Source organism: Toxotes jaculatrix, chromosome 5, assembly GCF_017976425.1.
Source record: "Toxotes jaculatrix isolate fToxJac2 chromosome 5, fToxJac2.pri, whole genome shotgun sequence".
Lineage (NCBI taxonomy): Eukaryota > Metazoa > Chordata > Actinopteri > Toxotidae > Toxotes > Toxotes jaculatrix.
Window position 1 is genome coordinate 22,829,191 of NC_054398.1, and position 19,028 is coordinate 22,848,218.

General features: G+C 40.3%; 1 protein-coding gene across 2 annotated transcripts in view; it reads left to right on the forward strand.

Moving 5' to 3' along the window:
* cspg4 (chondroitin sulfate proteoglycan 4) overlaps positions 1-19,028 on the forward strand; it is a 64,043-nt gene that overhangs the window by 34,547 nt on the left and 10,468 nt on the right. For both annotated transcript variants that reach the window (XM_041038834.1, XM_041038835.1), the window contains exons 3-6: positions 2,139-5,693; positions 7,495-7,683; positions 7,857-8,132; positions 12,002-12,178. In XM_041038834.1, the coding sequence (XP_040894768.1) occupies positions 2,139-5,693; positions 7,495-7,683; positions 7,857-8,132; positions 12,002-12,178 (4,197 nt within the window). The remainder of the gene's footprint in view (positions 1-2,138; positions 5,694-7,494; positions 7,684-7,856; positions 8,133-12,001; positions 12,179-19,028) is intronic.

Sequence of the window (19,028 nt, forward strand, 5' to 3'; positions counted from 1 at the left end):
CGGTGGCATATTAAGTTGTGAAGAGTGTGAATGAATTTAAATGGAGTTTTGAGAGTCATTCAGCCCCAAGACTTGTACATGACACATTTCATTAGGTGCCACTCCATGAACAGCTGAAATTGATTTGATTTTTCTATTGTCTTCACTAGTTGTCTCACTGGAATAAGAACTGTGATGTTTTACATCTATAGTTAATTGCTTGACAGCTTTGAAAAGCAGCAGAATTAGCATCAGGTGTGCTATCCCAGAATATAGATTTTCATCCAAAAGACAATATCTGTTTTTATAATGAGATGACATCTCAGGGTAGGTGTAATAAAAGGAAGTATTACTATTTTTTGTCTTCTTCATTCTGTTCCACCTAGTGATATGAGACGCACTGATCAAATAGACTCAAGGCTTTACAAAAACTATTAAATTGCCTTATCTGCCTTGCGTGTGTAACAGTCATGTTTAACTTTATTTGAACAAAACTCAGATCTCTGATGTTATCAGTGAAACTTCTTTGAAGTAGTTCATTTTTAGAATATGGCTTAGTCAACACTGTGAGCATACCTGAGGAATTTTCTGGGGTTGGAGATACAGTGCAGTGCCTAGATCATCAGTGTTACTATTATGGTAAAACATCTTAGATTTAAGTGTTTTATGAGTCAACAATTTAGCCTTGGAAAAAGGGTGTGAAGTGAAAGGTTGAAAAGATTCAGCAATGGTCATAAGAATAGAGTATCTGGGTTGGTATTTATACATTTGAGAGAGAGTTTCTTGTATGTAAATATTGACAGGACTGCACCAAGTTGTTGTAACATTAACATTAGCCCCAAATCAAATCCATGCACTGCCCTTTTGTAATGAGTTTACCAATCAAATACACAAGAACATATGCCACAATATAGATACTGAAATTTGTTCCACACTGAAAAAAATGTTTTTAATGTTGAAAGTGGTTGCATGCAATACATTCATCTAAATCCAGACATATTTTTAAGTTGGCTGTACTTAATATTTTTGAGTAATTTCAAATAAATTATGTAAGTAGTTTCAGCACAAAGTATTTTGTTACTCTGATTTCCTTAGTAATTCTAACTAAGCCCATGTTTAATTTACTTAAATTCATTATGTAATTCATATATTGTGGTAATTTGTTATTGTGCTTTAAATTAAATTGTTTTATTCTACATATGTAAAATATTTTAATTCAATTCACAATTTTATTTAAAACAATCAAAATGCATGTAGATGTGGGGGTGGCCGAGAAACCCTGTATACAACAATGAGTTGTGGCAGTCTGGAGCAATTCCCAATTCCATTTTATTTGAAAATAATAAGAGTCTTGTTCAAAAACTCCACAGTAAAAAATGCACATTGGGCTAACCAGAAAGATAATCAAAAAGGGAGGAAAAAAATTCTCAAGAGCACTTCTCAAGAAGAATGAAAATAATACAGAACAAAAGAATTCGCTCTAAACTGCCTTTCTGGTTATACCCTTAAAGTTTGGCAGGAGCTATAATCCGGAGCTGTGTTCAGGAGCTGTGCTTCTCTCCTTTAGGCTCCGGCCACCACAGCCTCCTCACTTTTATACTGGTGGACTGCACCAAGAAATCAATATCAATTATCTCTTCCAGCACACTTACAATAATCCCAATACTAAATAACATATTATCAAAAAGAAGTTCAGTTAAACTTACTTTAAAAACACATATTTCTTTTTAAACAAGACACTTACACAGGTCATTTCACCACAAAAGACAAAACACCCCTCCCACTCTACCACACTTGGTTTCTTCTTCTGTGAACCCCCCTATTTAACCAAATGGACCGCTCCAGCTCAGGTTTGGCTGTTCCTGGTCTGACAGAGGAAGAAGTGCAACAAAGGAGACAGGTCAACAAAATTTAAATTCAATAAATCAACTACACAATCACAGTGTGACTTCTCTCCTTCACCCCCTCCTCCAAATGTTCATACCACACACATCACCACCAGCACTTCACAAGGCACATGTGTAGCACATGTGCCTTACTTTAGTGCACGGGGTCTCCCTGTGACAGTAGCATAAAACAATTGAATTATTTTGATTTCAATGAAACATTTTTTTCAGTGCAGGTTTTACATTAAATAAAACATTTCATTTTCCCTTTAGGCACGGATGAACTTGGGGTCTGGCGAGGTGACACTGTCCTCATCCCAAGGAGTGCAGCTGAACAATCTCCTGGAGCACAAAATCTCACTGACACTGCAAGATGACAAGCTCACCATGATAATTGATGAGCTCTTTCCAACATATGTTCCTGTGAACAACAAGGATGAAAAGCTCAATGCTGACTTGGGCGTTTGGCTTGGAGGAGCAGGAGAACTGGATATTCCGTACCTCAGCAATGCCATTCCCTCTTTCCGTGGATGCATGACTGTGGTCAAATTTGAGTCCCATCAGTTTGATATTCTCAGCACAGTAACTAAACAATGTCACGACACAAAGGAGTCCTGCAGCAGTGAGTTTGAGGCTGGTGATGGCGAGGCAACTAGTTTCAGCACTCCAGATTCCTTCATTTCTTTCCCCACCTGGAGCAGGGCTAGTGGTGCTCCAAGGGTCTTGGAGTTCCTAATGAAAACCACCATTGATGGTGCATTACTTGCTTTCCATCCTGGCCGAGAGTCAGACTTCGTTGCTATTGGTGTTATGGGTGGTCATCTCAAAGGTGTGCTGGACCTCGGCAGCGGCCCTGAAGTACTAGAAAATACCCACATACAGCTGGATGATGATCAGTGGCATAGAATTAAGGTTCAGATCAATCAGGATTCTTTTGTCCTTGATGTAGACAGCCAGTCTTCCTCCCTCCCTCTTGACTCATCACAACAACTGGACTTAGTTGGAAACCTGTATTTAGGAGGCATCCAGGGGAAAATGAAGGATGTCTTTCGTGCAAGTGGGCCCTTAAATATTGTTGAGGACGTATTGACTTCTGAATCCTTTATTGGTTGTTTGGGGGAAATCAAAGTAAATCAGAGGGACCGAAGCCTACAGGATGCTGTGGTGACCAAAGATGTTCATGTTAAATGTGAAGGAGAGGACTATGACTACTCAAGTTACTATGATGTAGACGCAACTACAACTGCTCCTCCTATTCGCATCCGATATGTTGAAATGGACATGGACCAACAACATTGCTACCCATCAGAAGATATGCCAGAGTTATTCAAAAATGTAACAAAACTTATTGATGTCACACCATTGCTTGTGCCTGAAGGTGGGGAAGTTTTTCTTGATATCAACAACTTAAGCCCTACATTTGACCTCAGTGCTGCAGGAATGCGCCAGTCACAGATTATCTTTACTCTCCTGAGTGAACCCTGGTATGGCCTGGTTGATATGAACATTAACACAAAACGCACACAAAAGTTTACTCTTCTAGATGTTGTCAATAAGAAAATTAAGTATATGCATGACGGAAATGAAAGGCATGCTGACCAAATCCAGCTAGAGGTGGTGGCTCAAAGTAACAGTTATCTTCCAGACTGTCTAAAAACTGCCCATGATTATGTCCTCCCAGTTGAAATACTTCCAATCAACGATATACCACAACTTAGTGGAGAAGGAATCACCATCACAGAAAATGGCAGGACTCGATTGAGCTCCAGCCTTATTAAAATCATGGATTCTGACACCCGCTGTGATGAATTAGTAGTAACTATAACCTCAGGGCCATCAATGGAATTTGGCTACCTGGAAAATGGTCAACAGCCAGGAAGAAGCATCTCGGAGTTCACTTGTAGGGATTTGAAAGATGGAAATATCTATTTTGTACATAGAGGGGGTAGTGCTGCTGGAATTACCTTGGACGTGTCTGATGGACAGTCAGTAAGCCAGTCAGCTACTTTAACGTTGTCTGTGGCACAGCCACATATGACTATTGTTACCAACACTGGCCTTCTCATGTCTCAAGGAAGAAACTCCTCCATTGGTGTTCACAACCTGGCTGTCCTCGCTCATCCCCGTTATGGAGATATTATGTATAACATCACACAACCACTGATATTTGGAGAACTACAAATTATGACAAGTGATGGAATGTACAAGCAGGTTACAACTTTCCATCAATCGGATCTGGACCAAAACCGCCTTCGATACGTCAGCACAGACTCAAGTGACCAGGAGGATATCGTTGTGGAGCGGATTCAGTTTGACACTCACCTGGGGCAGTTCTCTCTTTGGAATAACACCTTCCTGGTAAAGATCACCCCTGCACAAGTGAAAGTTTCTAACCTGGTTCCACTGGAGATGGAGGCTAGTGAAGAGCAAACAATTGGGCTTGCAGAGCTTCACGCTAAAGTAAAAGGGAAAAACCCAGATCCACAAACTGTAAAATACATCCTTGTCAAGCCTCCAACCCTGGGTAGTCTCCAGTTGCTAGACAAAGAGCTGGCAGAGGGTGATATTTTCACCCAGAAGGATATTTTGGACAATACTGTCAGCTATAGGGTCCGGGTGCAAAGAGCTGTGGACAGTATAGACCAGTTTCAGTTTAGAGTCTTTGCTGAGAATCAGTACTCTCCTCTGTACACTTTCCCAATTAACATCCTCGGCACCGCAGATGCTCCTGTTTTGACCAACGAAAAGCTGGTTGTCGTGCAAGGTGGTGAGCACACTCTGAACAAAAACAATCTTTGGATTGAGTCACCAGCTTCTACAGATTTTGTTTACCGGGTCACACAAGGGCCAAAGTACGGGCGACTGATCAGGGACTCCCCTCCCGGGCAGCCTAGATTTGAGGGAGCAATTAAAGTTTTCAGTAATGAAGACCTCCATCTTGACAGGCTTATTTACAAGCATGATGGCTCTAAGACAAGCAGTGATGAGTTCCTTTTCTCAGCATTTGATCAAGGAGAAGAAAGTTCTGACACTCACAAAACAATGAGTGGCATTTTCAGAATATCAATCCAGTCCAAGAACGAGCACGCTCCTGTGAGGGTTTTGGATAGAGTCTTTAACGTGGTACGCCATGGTCAGCGTCTGTTAACGACCGATGTCATACAATTCAAGGACGATGACTCAGGTTTCAGTGACACTCAAATTGTCTACGCTCGTGAGGGAATCCTCTCAGGAAATATCGTCTCAACATCGAATCCATCCCAGCCTCTTTTCCGTTTCACACAAGCCGACCTACGCAATAAGAACGTCCTCTTCATTCACCATGGAGCAGATCGGGAACGCTTCTCACTCCAGGTGTCAGATGGCTTCCACAAGACCACTGCGCTACTTCAGATCCAGGCTGGTGAGCCCTACCTGCGAGTGGCGAACAACACAATCATCGTCATCAACCATGGAAGCACTAAGACCCTCGACACCACCCTGCTGAGTGCTGACACCAACATGGACATCAGAGACGACAGCGAGATCAAGTTCCAGATTACATCCCCACCTGGCGATGGCAGAATTATTGTGAGTGGGATTGAGGCTTTGACATTCACACAGGAGGACCTGAAAAAAAGTGTTGTCTCATATGAGCATAATTACGAGAGCCTGAGGTCCAAGGACTCTTTCAGCTTCACTGTCCAAGCACGAGGACATTTTGAAGAGGGCACATTCAGGATTAAAATATTCAAGCAAGGTTACTACTCTGAGCCTGAGGTGATAACCAATGAGGTAATCATTTCCTATGAGGGAGAGCACACCACCATCAACCAGAATCATCTCAAGGTAATGTTTACTGACTGCACACTGCGGTATGTTGCACAAACATGATTTTTTGTTTGTTTGTTTTTTGTTTTGTTTTGTTTTTTGTTTTGTTTTTTTACTGGAGACATTTTGTATATGATCTTAGAGCTACAGTAAGCAAATCTACAGTTTGAATTAATTTACTTTGCTGACTTTTAATCTCTGCATTTAATACAATTTGGCAACAACAATGTGACAGAACATCATCTTTGTCCTTTTTCAAGTTTATTTCTTCTTTGTGAGAAAGATCTTTCACATGACTCATTCAACCATACAGCCCTGTTTTGTAACCCTGTCTCTAATTTACATTATAACCACATGAAAGCTAGGGCTAAATATGACTGTTCAGTTGCTGCTTTTAATCTAGTTTATGTACTAAATTACAGTCTATTAAGTGTGGAAAACAGAGCACTAAGTATCCCCTGAGGAGCTTCCTGAAGCCCACTGTAATTTATAAGATGAGTCTGCCTGCACTTCTTCTTAAAAGCAATTAATGAGGTTTAAATTGTCGGTCCATTCATAACACATTCCCTGTGTATGTAGCTTGACTTTTAAAATAATGAGGAACACTTCTGAAGGTAAAATATTCCTTCTTTTAAACTTTAATTTCACAATAGTGCACACATCTTACACCTGCAGTATTGACTGGAGAAGAACCTAGACACCTAGTACACGTACTACTGAAATATGTATTGAACAAAGCCTGGACAGAATGGCCTTTACATGAGGTAATGAGGCATCTGGGAACTTTTCCAATGTGTGTCTTTACTATGAAATGTAAAGTAGTATCATCATCTGAAACATTGCCAAATGACTGCCAAATGACTGCTAAACACTCCAAGGCTTCAGGCTCCAGAAAGTTTTTTTTAAACTTCTCAAAGTGGGAAGACTGTACATCCGCCTGTGTGTGAATCTGCTGCATGGGTTTAAATGTTTCCAAATGTCAATTTCAAGTCTTGGTCCACTGTGCTTTCTAACACTGTGTCCTAACCACATATTAGCCTGTACAGTACTCGTTAGTAGGACCATTAAGTTTACACTGTCCTAACGTTAACTGTGTGCTATTTTAGAATACTGCAAATGAATGTAGTTTGCTGACTTTCATGTTGTGGCTGCTCTGGAAGGAAAATATTGCAAGCACCTAACTACACATCAGTCGAACCGCAGCTTTAAAGCACTGCTGCCAATTTCAAATGCAAACTTTTTTTGGAAGATGTTTTAGTTCATTTTATTTGTTTTGCCAACTGTTGTTGGAGAAGTTGTACATCCCTCTGCTATTTTTGTCAGCTGAGGGTAGTTTCCCTATTCCCATTAGTTGTTGAACAACAGCATCTTATCTTAGCCATACTTCAAATGTGAAGCTGTATTGACATGCATCTCCAACTTTGGTGACTCTGAATTTTTCAGTGAGACCAAATGATTTAATGTTCTTTTATGGGTTCCCTTACTTCTTGAACTAAATTAACCATTTAAAAAGCCCATGAAAAATGCATTCACTCACAAAGGAGTAAACAAGGTTGTTTTTCTTCTCTACTGAAAATAAAACAACCTCATCTGTGTGTATGCTGGCATTTTGAGGAACCCTTAATGTAACCCTTAAACTTATTTCCAATTAGCTGTGTGATGTTGTGGTCAGGGTTAATGTCAAGCAACTACAAACTACTGTATGTACGTCTGCAACTTTATCATTCTGCAAAACAACAGTAAATGTAATTTTATATTTTATATAATAAAGTATCAGAACTGTTCGCCTAAACTTTTGAACTCTACCTTTGCCTTTTAGGTGGAGCAAGCTGATATTCTGCCTACAGAAATGGTGTTCACCATTAAAGAGCCCCCTCGGCTTGGTCATGTGGTCAAGCTGACAAACAGTTCAGACATAGTGGCCTCACCGGTCCTCGACTACATTCACACCTTCACTCAAGAGGAAATTGATCAGGAGCGCATTTTTTACGTGTCTGCATCCATCCAGGTTTAATGTCATTTAATTTATTCTGTTGTAATAAATCAGATATGGCAGCTTGTTCCCTTTCATATTCATACTCGGTGTAAAATCAAAAACACAGCCTCGGCGTCTGATGGGTCTAAGGTACAAGGTTTATTTTTAGTATATCAATAACTTATGTGAACATCCATCTCTTTCAGGGCACTGACGCCTTCACAGTGGATGTCAGTAATGGTTTTACCACAGTGGAGGACTTGCAGATCTCTGTGAACATTGTCCCTCGGATGATCCCCATCCAGGCCTTCAACTTTACAGTGAAGGAAGGCCTCAGCAGAGTAATTAATACAGAGATTATAAACATCTCACATCCCTTCTACAGCTCAGAAAACATCGAATGGCATGTGGAAGAGTTGCCACAGCATGGGGAAATCCGCTACATCGATGGAGATGAAGCTACTTACTTTTCATGGGAAGAGGTATGTAAGAAATATGGAAATCACAGATTCACATATATATGCTACAACAAAAAATATCATCAAAGACCTCTGAACAATCACATATCTCTGCCTCATTCAAATAATGCTGCCTCTTTGTCCTGTTTATTATAACTGGTGTAAACTTTTATATGATTCTTTCTCTCACTAAGCTTTTTAATTAAAAATCACGTAAAATTTTATTGCTCAACAATATGGTACTATGATATGGTTATTGGCATGATTAGCTTCTAGCTGACGAGCTAGGTCATTGGCTGGTTGCTGGTGGCTAATGATCCAGCTCTTATCTTCTATACGCATTAATTCGGCATGCGTTATTTCGAGTGCTTGCATGCCCCCAGTCGATGCTTCAGTTAAATTTACATGTTTGCCAAGAATGCTTGAACTCCCACACTGTAAAGAGCAGTATCTGCAAAAATATGATCTTAAATCCCGTGAAATAACGTGAAATAACTGATTTTGTAGACTTGGGGACAAAGCAAAAAACCTGTAAGCACGTAACGGCCATATCATCACTTCTTAAGTTGATATGGTGAACATGCTAGCAAACAATTGGCTAATTACACATTCAGCAGATAAATTAGCAATATTATTTCATGATGTGAAATGCTTCACTAGCACTAGAGCTGTAGAGTGATAGTGTGTGGCTTTATCCCTTTGAGCAACACCTTTAACAAAGAAGTGGTTACATGATCCATTGCTGATATGCAAAATCTTGATTACAGCCATCTTAAGGATTATGTTTTCCCTTTCGGTTTCCCTTGTTGTTTTAAAATTTCTACTCAAAATCCTATCATTTGTTTTTGCCCGGCCCTGCTGCTGGCAGACATATGCCTCGTAGAACTTGATACTTATTATTCACCAAATGGTTGGTTGCACCAAATGGTTAGCAAATGTGCACCACATGTTTTGCCAAATCCACCAAAACATTGGATCCTTTATCTAACATTTTAAGGATTAGATATATTGGATTAATAATTGTTTTCAGAGAAGAGTCCATTCCCAGCACCTGAAATTCATCTAGGTAAAGATTAACATGTTTTTATCGCTGTGGGGCCAAAACCTTCCCAGAGTACCTCAAAAAAACCCAATTATGTATTTTTTATCCTGTCTTAGTAACTCCAGGGAGTCTAACATCTTCCTCTCACGACAATATCATGGTGGCTGTTCGAGAGGATAACCACAGCAAGGCGTCACCATGGAACCTTCCCCAGTTACTACTCAGTGCTGTTTTGGATTTGTTTTGTTGTACCAGATAGAGAGGGGAGGGAGAATCTGGGAGCTGCTGCAGCACAGTTATCTAGTCTCCCTCCATGTGGTTCAGAGGCCCCAACTTTAGGAAAATATTAAAAATGCATGAGTAGTTACCGGTGGAAAAACCTCATGCATTCTGAATGGACCACATAGTTTAGTGAAGCACACATGTCTGGACACATATCTTATAGCTCCTACATCGAGCCCTGCTCCTCTCTACTTTGCTGAACCATTGTGGAAAAACTGACGCTGCCTTTGGACCGTCTTACGCCAAAATAAACTGGCCCAGTATATTCCTATAATAATGTGCGAGTGCACACAAACCTCCCGCGCTTTGCTACTGCCAGACTCACTCATACTGTCGCTCAAAGATCCCAATGTGAAATTCAAATGGGTCTAGTACATAGCAGCGATTATGTTGGTAGTGGGAGACAAAAATGGACATAGATATCATCATCTGCCACTTTGGAAATGTCACAGAGAAAAAAGTTTTTATTATACTGCTTCTTTGAGACTTTTTTTTAAAATGCGTGTCCAGTGTGCACTCTTTTTCTGTTTTCTTTTATCGTTTATAGTCAGAGGATAAAACATAGTCAGCTCTCCCAAATGAGGACCAGATTGAAGAATAAATGCCCCAAGTCCGGTCGGTGCAGCATTTAAACCAGATCTTAATTGCTGCAAAAATAATAAAAGTCGGATGCGTGTGTACTTTTCTGTCTTGCAGGGGTTTTTTCCCCTTAGTTCAGTGCAGTTGTAAGGTCCACTGGGCAAGTTCCCCCTGCCCATGGAAATGTACACTGGACTACACTGGTGTGTGCAGTAATTTGGTCATAAAGCCATTGCTTGGGGTGGTTCACTGAGGTTAAATAAGCGTACAGTTACATGGGGGGTGTGCAGTGAGAAAAACTGAGAGTGACTCATGCAGAAGAAGTACATGAACACCAACCACAAGAATGTAAAGTAACACTATGTGCCATGTGGCCCAGATGTGTCACATAAGCAAAGAATCTGTGTCAGACAATGTAGGACCCTCCGCTAACCACATCGCTGACTATGATTTACTGTGGCTTTGAACAATTAAGTTGTGTACACATTCAGTAACATATGCCACGCTGAGTGAGATACAACTTGAAGAAATACAGGACATCTGAAACTCTCAGTTGTAACACACCTTTACGTTAATAAGGTTCAGTTCTCCATCAGGTCTCCATTAGTTCTTCCATCTGTGGAAACCTATTAAAGTACACACAGGCACCTTTACTTTTCACAAAGTACAAAATGTTTTCAGAACAAAGTGAGCAATCTGTTTACTATTCTCCAAAATACAGCAGGTACAATGAACCTTAGATTTTACATCAATCTTAAATGAAAGTAAAACAAATTATGCAGCTTGTATTAAATATTGACAGACACATCAGTCTTCCCCTGACTAAATCTGAAGGCCACATGTCCAACAACCACCCACTGTTTATTGTCCCAGCGAGCAGACTGATTGTCTCCCTGACTCTCCCTGATCAGTAATGATGATGGGGGTTGTTATTCCAGAAGGATGCCAGTCATATGGGATCCATTTGGCACTTCCTGCTCTCTGAAGCAGGTCCACTCATCCCACCAGCTCACTGACTTTTTTCTAGACAAAGTTCTGACTGTCCTCTTTGCAGAGAAGCAACATGAATCTCTGGAAATTTGTCAAAAAGCACGAGAGGAAAAGGTTAGATCAACAGATTGTGTGATCCACATAGGACCACAGGACTGAGAAACCAGAACATAGGATGCTGGGTGCTGAGATTTCTCTTCTGTATGCAGAAAGTCAACAGAGTTGGCTTGTCCTGGCCGCAGGTGCTGTTTTCCATCTAGCTCACTTGACACTGGATGACTGATTCCTTTGTGCATCTGGTTTCCCTCAAGGTTTCGTCCCACAAGGGAGAGTCTCCTTGTTCCTGTGCTGCAGCCAGAAGGCCTGATTATAGCCTTTGTCTCAAGACTTTGAAAAGATATGTGTCTTGCTTAGAAACAAAACAGAAGACTCAGTGTAGACTGTAGACACATTTGTTGTATCCATAGATGTTTTCCTTTCACATTTTCTAGAATAAACCCTTAAAGGAATACTGTGACATTTTGGGAAATACACTTCCCATAATGCAGCCAAGAGGATCCACTGAGGCACTCCCTTTCTAGTAAACACCCACATGCTTCAAACTCCTTTGTACACAGACTTTCTGCTGTAAATTTGGAGTCTTCAAGCCAAAGTGGAGATAATAAGCTTCCCTTATCAGGGGAAAGACAGCTATCTGAGAAAAATTCAAGTATTTGAATCAAATAGAGAAAATAAACTCAGGAAGAAAAGTATGTCATGAATTTTAGTTTGTCACAATTGTCACAGGAGTTTGTCTGAGTTAACCGAGATATGATGGCTTCCTTGTTTCTCAAAAGCAGAGTGTTCTTTTGGATATATACGTGTTAAAAGACACAGTCACGCTGTAAAATTTTATTCCACCTTTTAGACTCACTCAGCCTTTCCCTATTTCATGATGTTTCCTACCAGTCAGGCCTGATTCAGAACTGAGTGACAACCTGATCCTTTTTGTCTCCTCCAGGTGAAACTTGGACACGTCTGCTACACGCATGACAGCACAGAGAGCACAGAGGACAGTTTTACACTCTATGCCTCGTCTCTTGATAGAACCCGCCAGAGCCTCTTTGTCACCATCTCAGTGACTGTCATACCAGTCAACGACGAGCCACCAAAACTGACACGTAACACGGGACTGGAGGTAATGTTTTGCGCTTTGAAAGTGTATTAGCTGTTACTTTGAGCTTTCCTCCAGCACACTCAAAGGGTGGAAATGTTGCTGTAGGGAAAAATACCTATAAAATGTAAACTTTGAGTTAGTTTGATACTTTTTTCCTTGAGTACATTTCAGCTGTTGAGAATTCAAGCTGAGCATGGCTTTCGTTTTGTGTGAAGGATGGAGAACAAACTTTTTTTTTTTTTTTTTTGGTCTTTCAAAACACTGGAATGAGAATTTTATGCTAAGATGAAGCTGTGGAGAAAATAACTTGTTTCCCTTCAGGTGCATTCCACTTTCAGTATATAGTTATTCTTCTCATTACTATTGTGGACATATTTACACTGTGTCCTGCTGGAAAAGAGAACTAGTCTGACTTGTGCATGTGTGATTGAGAGGCTGTAGGCATTCCCACCTGCTCCAGATTTTGAATGACCAGTCTGATTCCCAAGCCTCAAAAAATATGAGAGAACTGCAGATAAATGGCTTTCTAATGGTTGGAGAGATTCTGACATGTTGAAAGGTCAGTTTATGTAAAAAAAAAAAAAAAAAAAAAAAACTACCTCTTAACTCCTTTATGCTTGAGTCTTAATTTAGTTTGATTTCCTGAGAAATAGTATGTCAGTTTCATAGTGTTTATCTCACATCTACATCCGTCTCTCTCAAATATTTTTGAGGTTCAAGGGTAAAACAGTGCCATCATGATTTCAGTCTGAGCTGGTCCAGAATCATAGTTTTAAGAATTTAGAAACTCTGAACTCCGAATGAACTCCGCAGAATTTACTGATCTCTCTCACATCCATACTGGATAGTTTCATCTGCAGTTGCAGCCCAGTGTCATGAATCCTGTATGAAATGAGAATTAAATTCACTCCATGCTGCAAGTACAATAAATGCAGCGAGTTTGTAGTCTGACGCTGAAGGATACTGACCTCACAGAGGATGACACATGCTACATCAGTACAGCCGTGGCCTCCACAACATATTTGTTTTTATAAAGAGCCATAAAATACAAGTGAATTAGCATATTCTCAGCTTGGCTGCTCCAAAATGTGGAAAGTGAATCATGTAAATCAACTATAAGAAGGCAGTGATTCACTACTGAATGTGCTCCATGCAGCATCAAGCATAGCCTCAGGGAAATAGCATCTGTACATGTTTTAATGTAGTCCCAAATTTGCTGATATGTCAGTTTGCACTAGAACAGGTGAGTAGAAAGCACACTATCACAGTAAGTATGCCTCTCTGTCTTCAAAATGTATAGTGAGGCAATATATGTCAATTTCCATATTGAAAAATATGAAAAAAAAAATATGTCTAACAGGGAAACATTTCAGTGTCTGTTTTCTATTAAATGAAAACAAAGAAAAATATTCCAGCTCTCAGTCCCAAAAAGTGGAGACAGTCTGATGAAAAGGTATCCTGCAAATCTGAAATAACCCAAATAAATAAGTTACATGAAAGGAAGCATTAAATTATTTTACGTGATTAAAAGGATTAAAAACATATTTAACCAGAAATGCATCATATTTATCATTAAGACTATACAGCTATCAACAGAAATCTATACCCAATATGTGCCTAGATTTACAAAATCCAAGTTGACAGTGTTTTATTTCATATCCATAATTACTAGTTGCCCTGCACCTACATGTGATGTGCATATCCTTCAAGTCTTAGACTGTGTACCAATTCCTTCAGTGTGGATAGATCACACTTATATTTCCTTACTAATTAATTACACTGTGCACCTAAATAATTTCATCGGTTTGTTGCCAAAGGAATGGTGTTAAATATTATAATAACAGTATTTACATTACATAACAGTTTAACTGAATCTATAGGAGGTTCACGGTGTGTTTAAAACACGCTGTCAAACTGATTTACGTTAGTCATAAAAGAAAAAGTTTTGCAGGGTCCGTGACGTAGATTCTACTGTAAGAGTAGGCAGGCTGTTGGAAAAAGGCAGCAGTAATCAGCTCACAGAACTGGAAACCAACTGTGTCATTCAGCCCTCCCTGCTCTGCCTGCGGCTCCGCGTCTCCGTGGCAACCCTTATTTTTGGAAAACCAAGATGGTCGACGAGACCGCGGGTTTCTGGCAGAGTGAGGGCGGCATCCAATCCCTGTGCCTCCTCTGCTGGGGCTGCAGAATGTAACATAATAATATGTGGATGTCTAACCCACACAGAGCCAGGGCTGGCCCAGCGGCACTTGGATTGATTTAAAGCAGGAAGTGTATGTGTGCATGTGTGTGTAGTGACCTCTGTAGCAGATGATCAGACACAATGAGTAACATGGCCGTGATCAGGCTCTGTTCGAGCTCATCATTGATCCCATTTGGCCCAGTCTATAGGATACAGCTGGTCTCGATTAGGGTTTACACTCTGTCTCTGTCTGTCTCTGTCTGCTTCAACTTGACTTTGGTGTATTTCTGAATAGTTGTCCCATTGGGTCAGTCTGACTTTTTGACAGTCTAGCTTCTTATCTTTCTTTTTATCTGTTTATCCGCCTATCTGTCTATTTGTGGTATATCTATCAGCCTTTTCTCTTTTGAATCTGTCACATATCCAAACACTTTTCCTTTGAATGCCAGCCTAATCCCTCTTCCTATTTGTGTATATGACCAGTGAGTGATAGATAGGGTGCAGTAATTTTGTTTTATCCCTCATCAAAACACAGAGCAAGAGAGGGTATGTGTAATTAATCTGTGTCTCAGAGAGAAATACCATGATGAGCTGAAATCAAAATGGTACACCACCACTGCATTTTTTTCCTTCTTGGCTACTACAGCTATCATCGTTCTTGTTGTTGTTTTCCTGTTGTCTGTCCAGCTTTACCTCCCACTCCCCAACATAGAATTAGGAGCACACTAGTGTACCCTGTAAATAAACCAACCAAGGTTTCAGATGCCCGGACAGACACGGATGCAGCTTCAGACGTCTGGCGCCCCTCAGAGTCTCAAACGTTTAAGAGATGGTGGTATCCTGTTGAGTCATCAGCAAACTAAGTCATTTGCCTATGGCAGCTGCTTCATTACTGCCTCCAAATGAAATATCAGCCATTGTGTCTGATCAAATTGAATTTGCAGCCCATCTTCTTAGGTGCTAAATGCATTGATTGTTACATAAACCATCATTCTGCAAAGCCATTTTCAGAATACCTGCCCTAGACTGTCTGGTGCTTTGCTGGGGTGCAGGGTGGGATAATGTGGCCATCTAGTGTTGGGGATTGTGGATTACACTGTGCAGAAAAAAAAACTACTGCAACTAGTACTGACAACACTCATTTAAACTATTTACACTTTTTTTTATAATTCAAGTTCACATTTTACAGTGTAAATTCAGATTTTTATATTTTATATTTCTTCCAGTGGTAGTCTGGTGTAAATGGTTATATTTCAGCTCCACCAGTGCTGTGTACATGGTGGTCATTATCATCCTCATCATGGACATCACAACCCTGTACAATCACTTAAAAGAAAGAAAGCACAGTCTCACATCAGCTGCTCGGTGAAATTTATTGGGTCCGTTCACATTTGAACACAGTGTTCAAAAAAAATGCACAACTGAGTAGGAAAGGACTGGCAACAAGCTGCTACAGGCATTTTTACTGTCAGGCATTTTAAGATGTCTAATCCACAGGTGACCAAACCTCCTGTGTAACCATTATGTGGGTGTTAAACCTGTAATTAGTACCATTTTGTGTATTTGTTAACCTTCATTTTGAATTTAAGTCTGAGGTGCACAATTCTCAAATAATTTGAACAAAATACATTGGTAATTAAAAAAAAAAAAAAAAAAAACATTTAGTCGCATGTTCGAGGCTGTATATTTTAAAAATGTGTCTCTGGTTTATGCTATTGCACACAGGAGATGACAGCAAAAACGCTGCTTTTCAGCCTGGTGTTAAGTTCCTCTTGAAAGCCTCATTGCATTGGGGCTTTTCAGGGATCTGCTAAAGCACCTGATTAATTTTGTGAATTCTGGCATTTAATCGTGATACCTTTGTAAAGTTCCTTTGAGGCAAGTGAAACCATGGTTGAGATCAGTGGAAGCTTTTGTTCTTCGGCTGCAGTATTGCTAGAGCAAACATTTCTCAAAATTAACACCATGTTTCCTGTTGCTCCATGCTGAGAGCTTATTCTCCCATTTCTTGAAAGCAAATCTTTGACGGCCCTGTTAGTAATTGTGGAAGAATGATGTTTAGGTATTAGAACACTATTTTTTTTCCTGCAACAATGCTCCTTAATGCTGAGACATTGTCCAGGTGGGTGGCGAAGTTATCAGCTGAATCATCTCAGCATACTGTGCCATGTCCAGAGCAACCAGAAGGACTGTCAGCCTCTCATGTCTGACTCTCTGTGCAGGGAGCAGTAGCAGAAGGCGGGGGGGGCAGCTGTCTCATTCCTGGCACACAGTGGATAGTGGGTGCTCTGCCTTAAGGCAAACAGATTCACTCCCTCCCTAACAGAAGCCAGATTTGGCTCAAAATGCTTGGGTTCAGTCTTCCCCCACCAGGGGTGTGCCCCCAGACAAACTATCATTCTCAGCTTTCTGCAGGCCTGAAATGTAAACTGCGTCGTGGAGGCAGAGCTTCTTAAAGACCTGATATCACAGGTTCTCTGCAGGCTTCAACTACACAGTCGATAAAACATTGCCCTGTTTGTTGACGCAGGCTGATGTGGTGAGGTTGTCAGCTCTAACCAAAGTGTCCCTGCTGCCTATCAAAGGCTTGATGTGATGCAGAACTATTATTTCCAGAGGGATGACGTGACAGTCTTGCTCTGAAGGTGACACACCACCTGCCGAGCTCATCCAGGCAGGTTAACCTCGTCCTGCAATGAAGGCATCTGACACATGAGAGGACATGTCCTTTGGACTGGACTTACCCACTTTTTATAGATGGGGTCCCCGTTAACTGCACATCCAAGCAAGAGGCCTCTCTCTTCTCCAAGCTCACGGTCCAGGGATCATCCTAAATTTAGCCACCTGCTTACTCTCAAACCTCAGCTCTCCACACCCTGGCACCCAAGGCTCCCAGTGAGCAGTTAAATTGCTATATTCAGTGCGAAACCAGGCTAAATATATATTTGAATGTAGTGATTTAAATGCTGATGAAACAACAGTTATATGTAACTAAAACCTTTCAACCGAATTTAGTCTAGGTTTAACTTAGACAACTAGACGTGTTTTTTTTCCTGTAAATCATCAAATCAGTGCGTTTGTTTGAGCGATCATGGAGCAGATTTTCTGACCCAAAGTGTAAAATTAAAACTTAAAAAAGTTAATTGCATATTGTTTCTGTCTTACTTTAGTTTTTTGCATGTAAACTTAGCACACAAACAAATGAAAGTTTCTCAGTGTTCATTCAAAGGTTAAAGAATGTATAGCAGCAGAACTTGTGCTAAAAAGTCCTGTTGATTTCACTTCAACTCAGACGCCTTCTTCTTTTTTTTTATTTTTGAACACGTCACCACTTCTTAAAGTTATAATTTGAGAGGAACAAAGGCGCAATATATCAGCAGGATAAAGCACAGAGTGTGTAACGGTGAGTTACGGCTTTGAACTGCTGATGCTGCGTGTGATGGTGATAGAGCTTTGATGCGGTGTCAAACTGAATGGGATGGTAGGAGCAACAGACTGTACAGCAACTAAATTATACACTTTACAACACATTCGTTATATTGAACCAGTCTAGATGGGTCAGACAAACCAGAAATGACAGAGGACTGAAAGAGACGGCAGTTTTGTTGATTTCACAATAAACTCTGAGAGAGTTGAGCTCACATGGAAAGTGTAAAACAGGGGGAAATGGAGCAGATGTTCTTTTAGATACACTGGTGGTGTTAGGGGATGTTGGTTGGTTTGGTTGGCACGATGACTTTGCTCAACCTTCCCCTGACTTCTCCTCTGGCACCACCATGAGATTAGCATTTGTGGTTTTGAGTATAAATCTCATCAAATAGTTGATGAATTGCCCTGAAATTTGGTTTAGCATTACACCTGCATTAAACCAAGCATTTTCATTGTGAGTATGTTAGCATGTTGATAATAGCATTTAGTTCAAAGTATCACTGTAACAAAGCACAGCCTCAGAGAGCTGCCAGAACAGTTGCAGGTTCTTAGTCTTGTTTTGTTTCTGTATGGGTTTCTACTAAGTTGTCCTTCAGTTTAAGTGTCTAGATCTGTGTTTGATTACACACAGTATTAGCTTAAACACAAAATTAAATGTTTCAGCTATTACAGTAAAATAAAAAAAGAAATCCTCCCTAAAGCATTGAGCTACTTTTGAAAACAGCTGTTGTTAATGTACCGTGCCTCTCTGGATCACTTGTATTATTTAGTTGTGCATTTCCAAACTCCCATTGAAAACTGGTCACGTGCAGACAAAGTGTCCTCACACAAAGATTTTTTAAGTGCAGCTACAATAATAGCACAAATAGCAGCAACATTTTCTGTAATTCAGGTATCAACAATAAACATCAGGGGGTTTTTTGGGTTTTTTTTTTAAAAACAGCTCAACTCTTGCACCATCTCTAATGTGTATCCTCAGCAGATCAGAATGCCACACAGCTTCAATACAGGATGAGTTATTGCTATTTCTCAGCTGAAAAACCTCTTTCTATCCTGCGTTGTTGATGTTATTTCCCTCTTTACTGGCACACACACTCCTCAAATGAATGCTACAAGTTCATGTTCACTCTCCAAAGGTAACTGAAAAACTGTCAGCTTAAAATAACAGACATAACATGAGTTCACTAAAACAGAGTTCAATACAGCTCTTTTATTATCGTATCTTTTAACATTAGAAAACAACATAGGTGTTATACACGT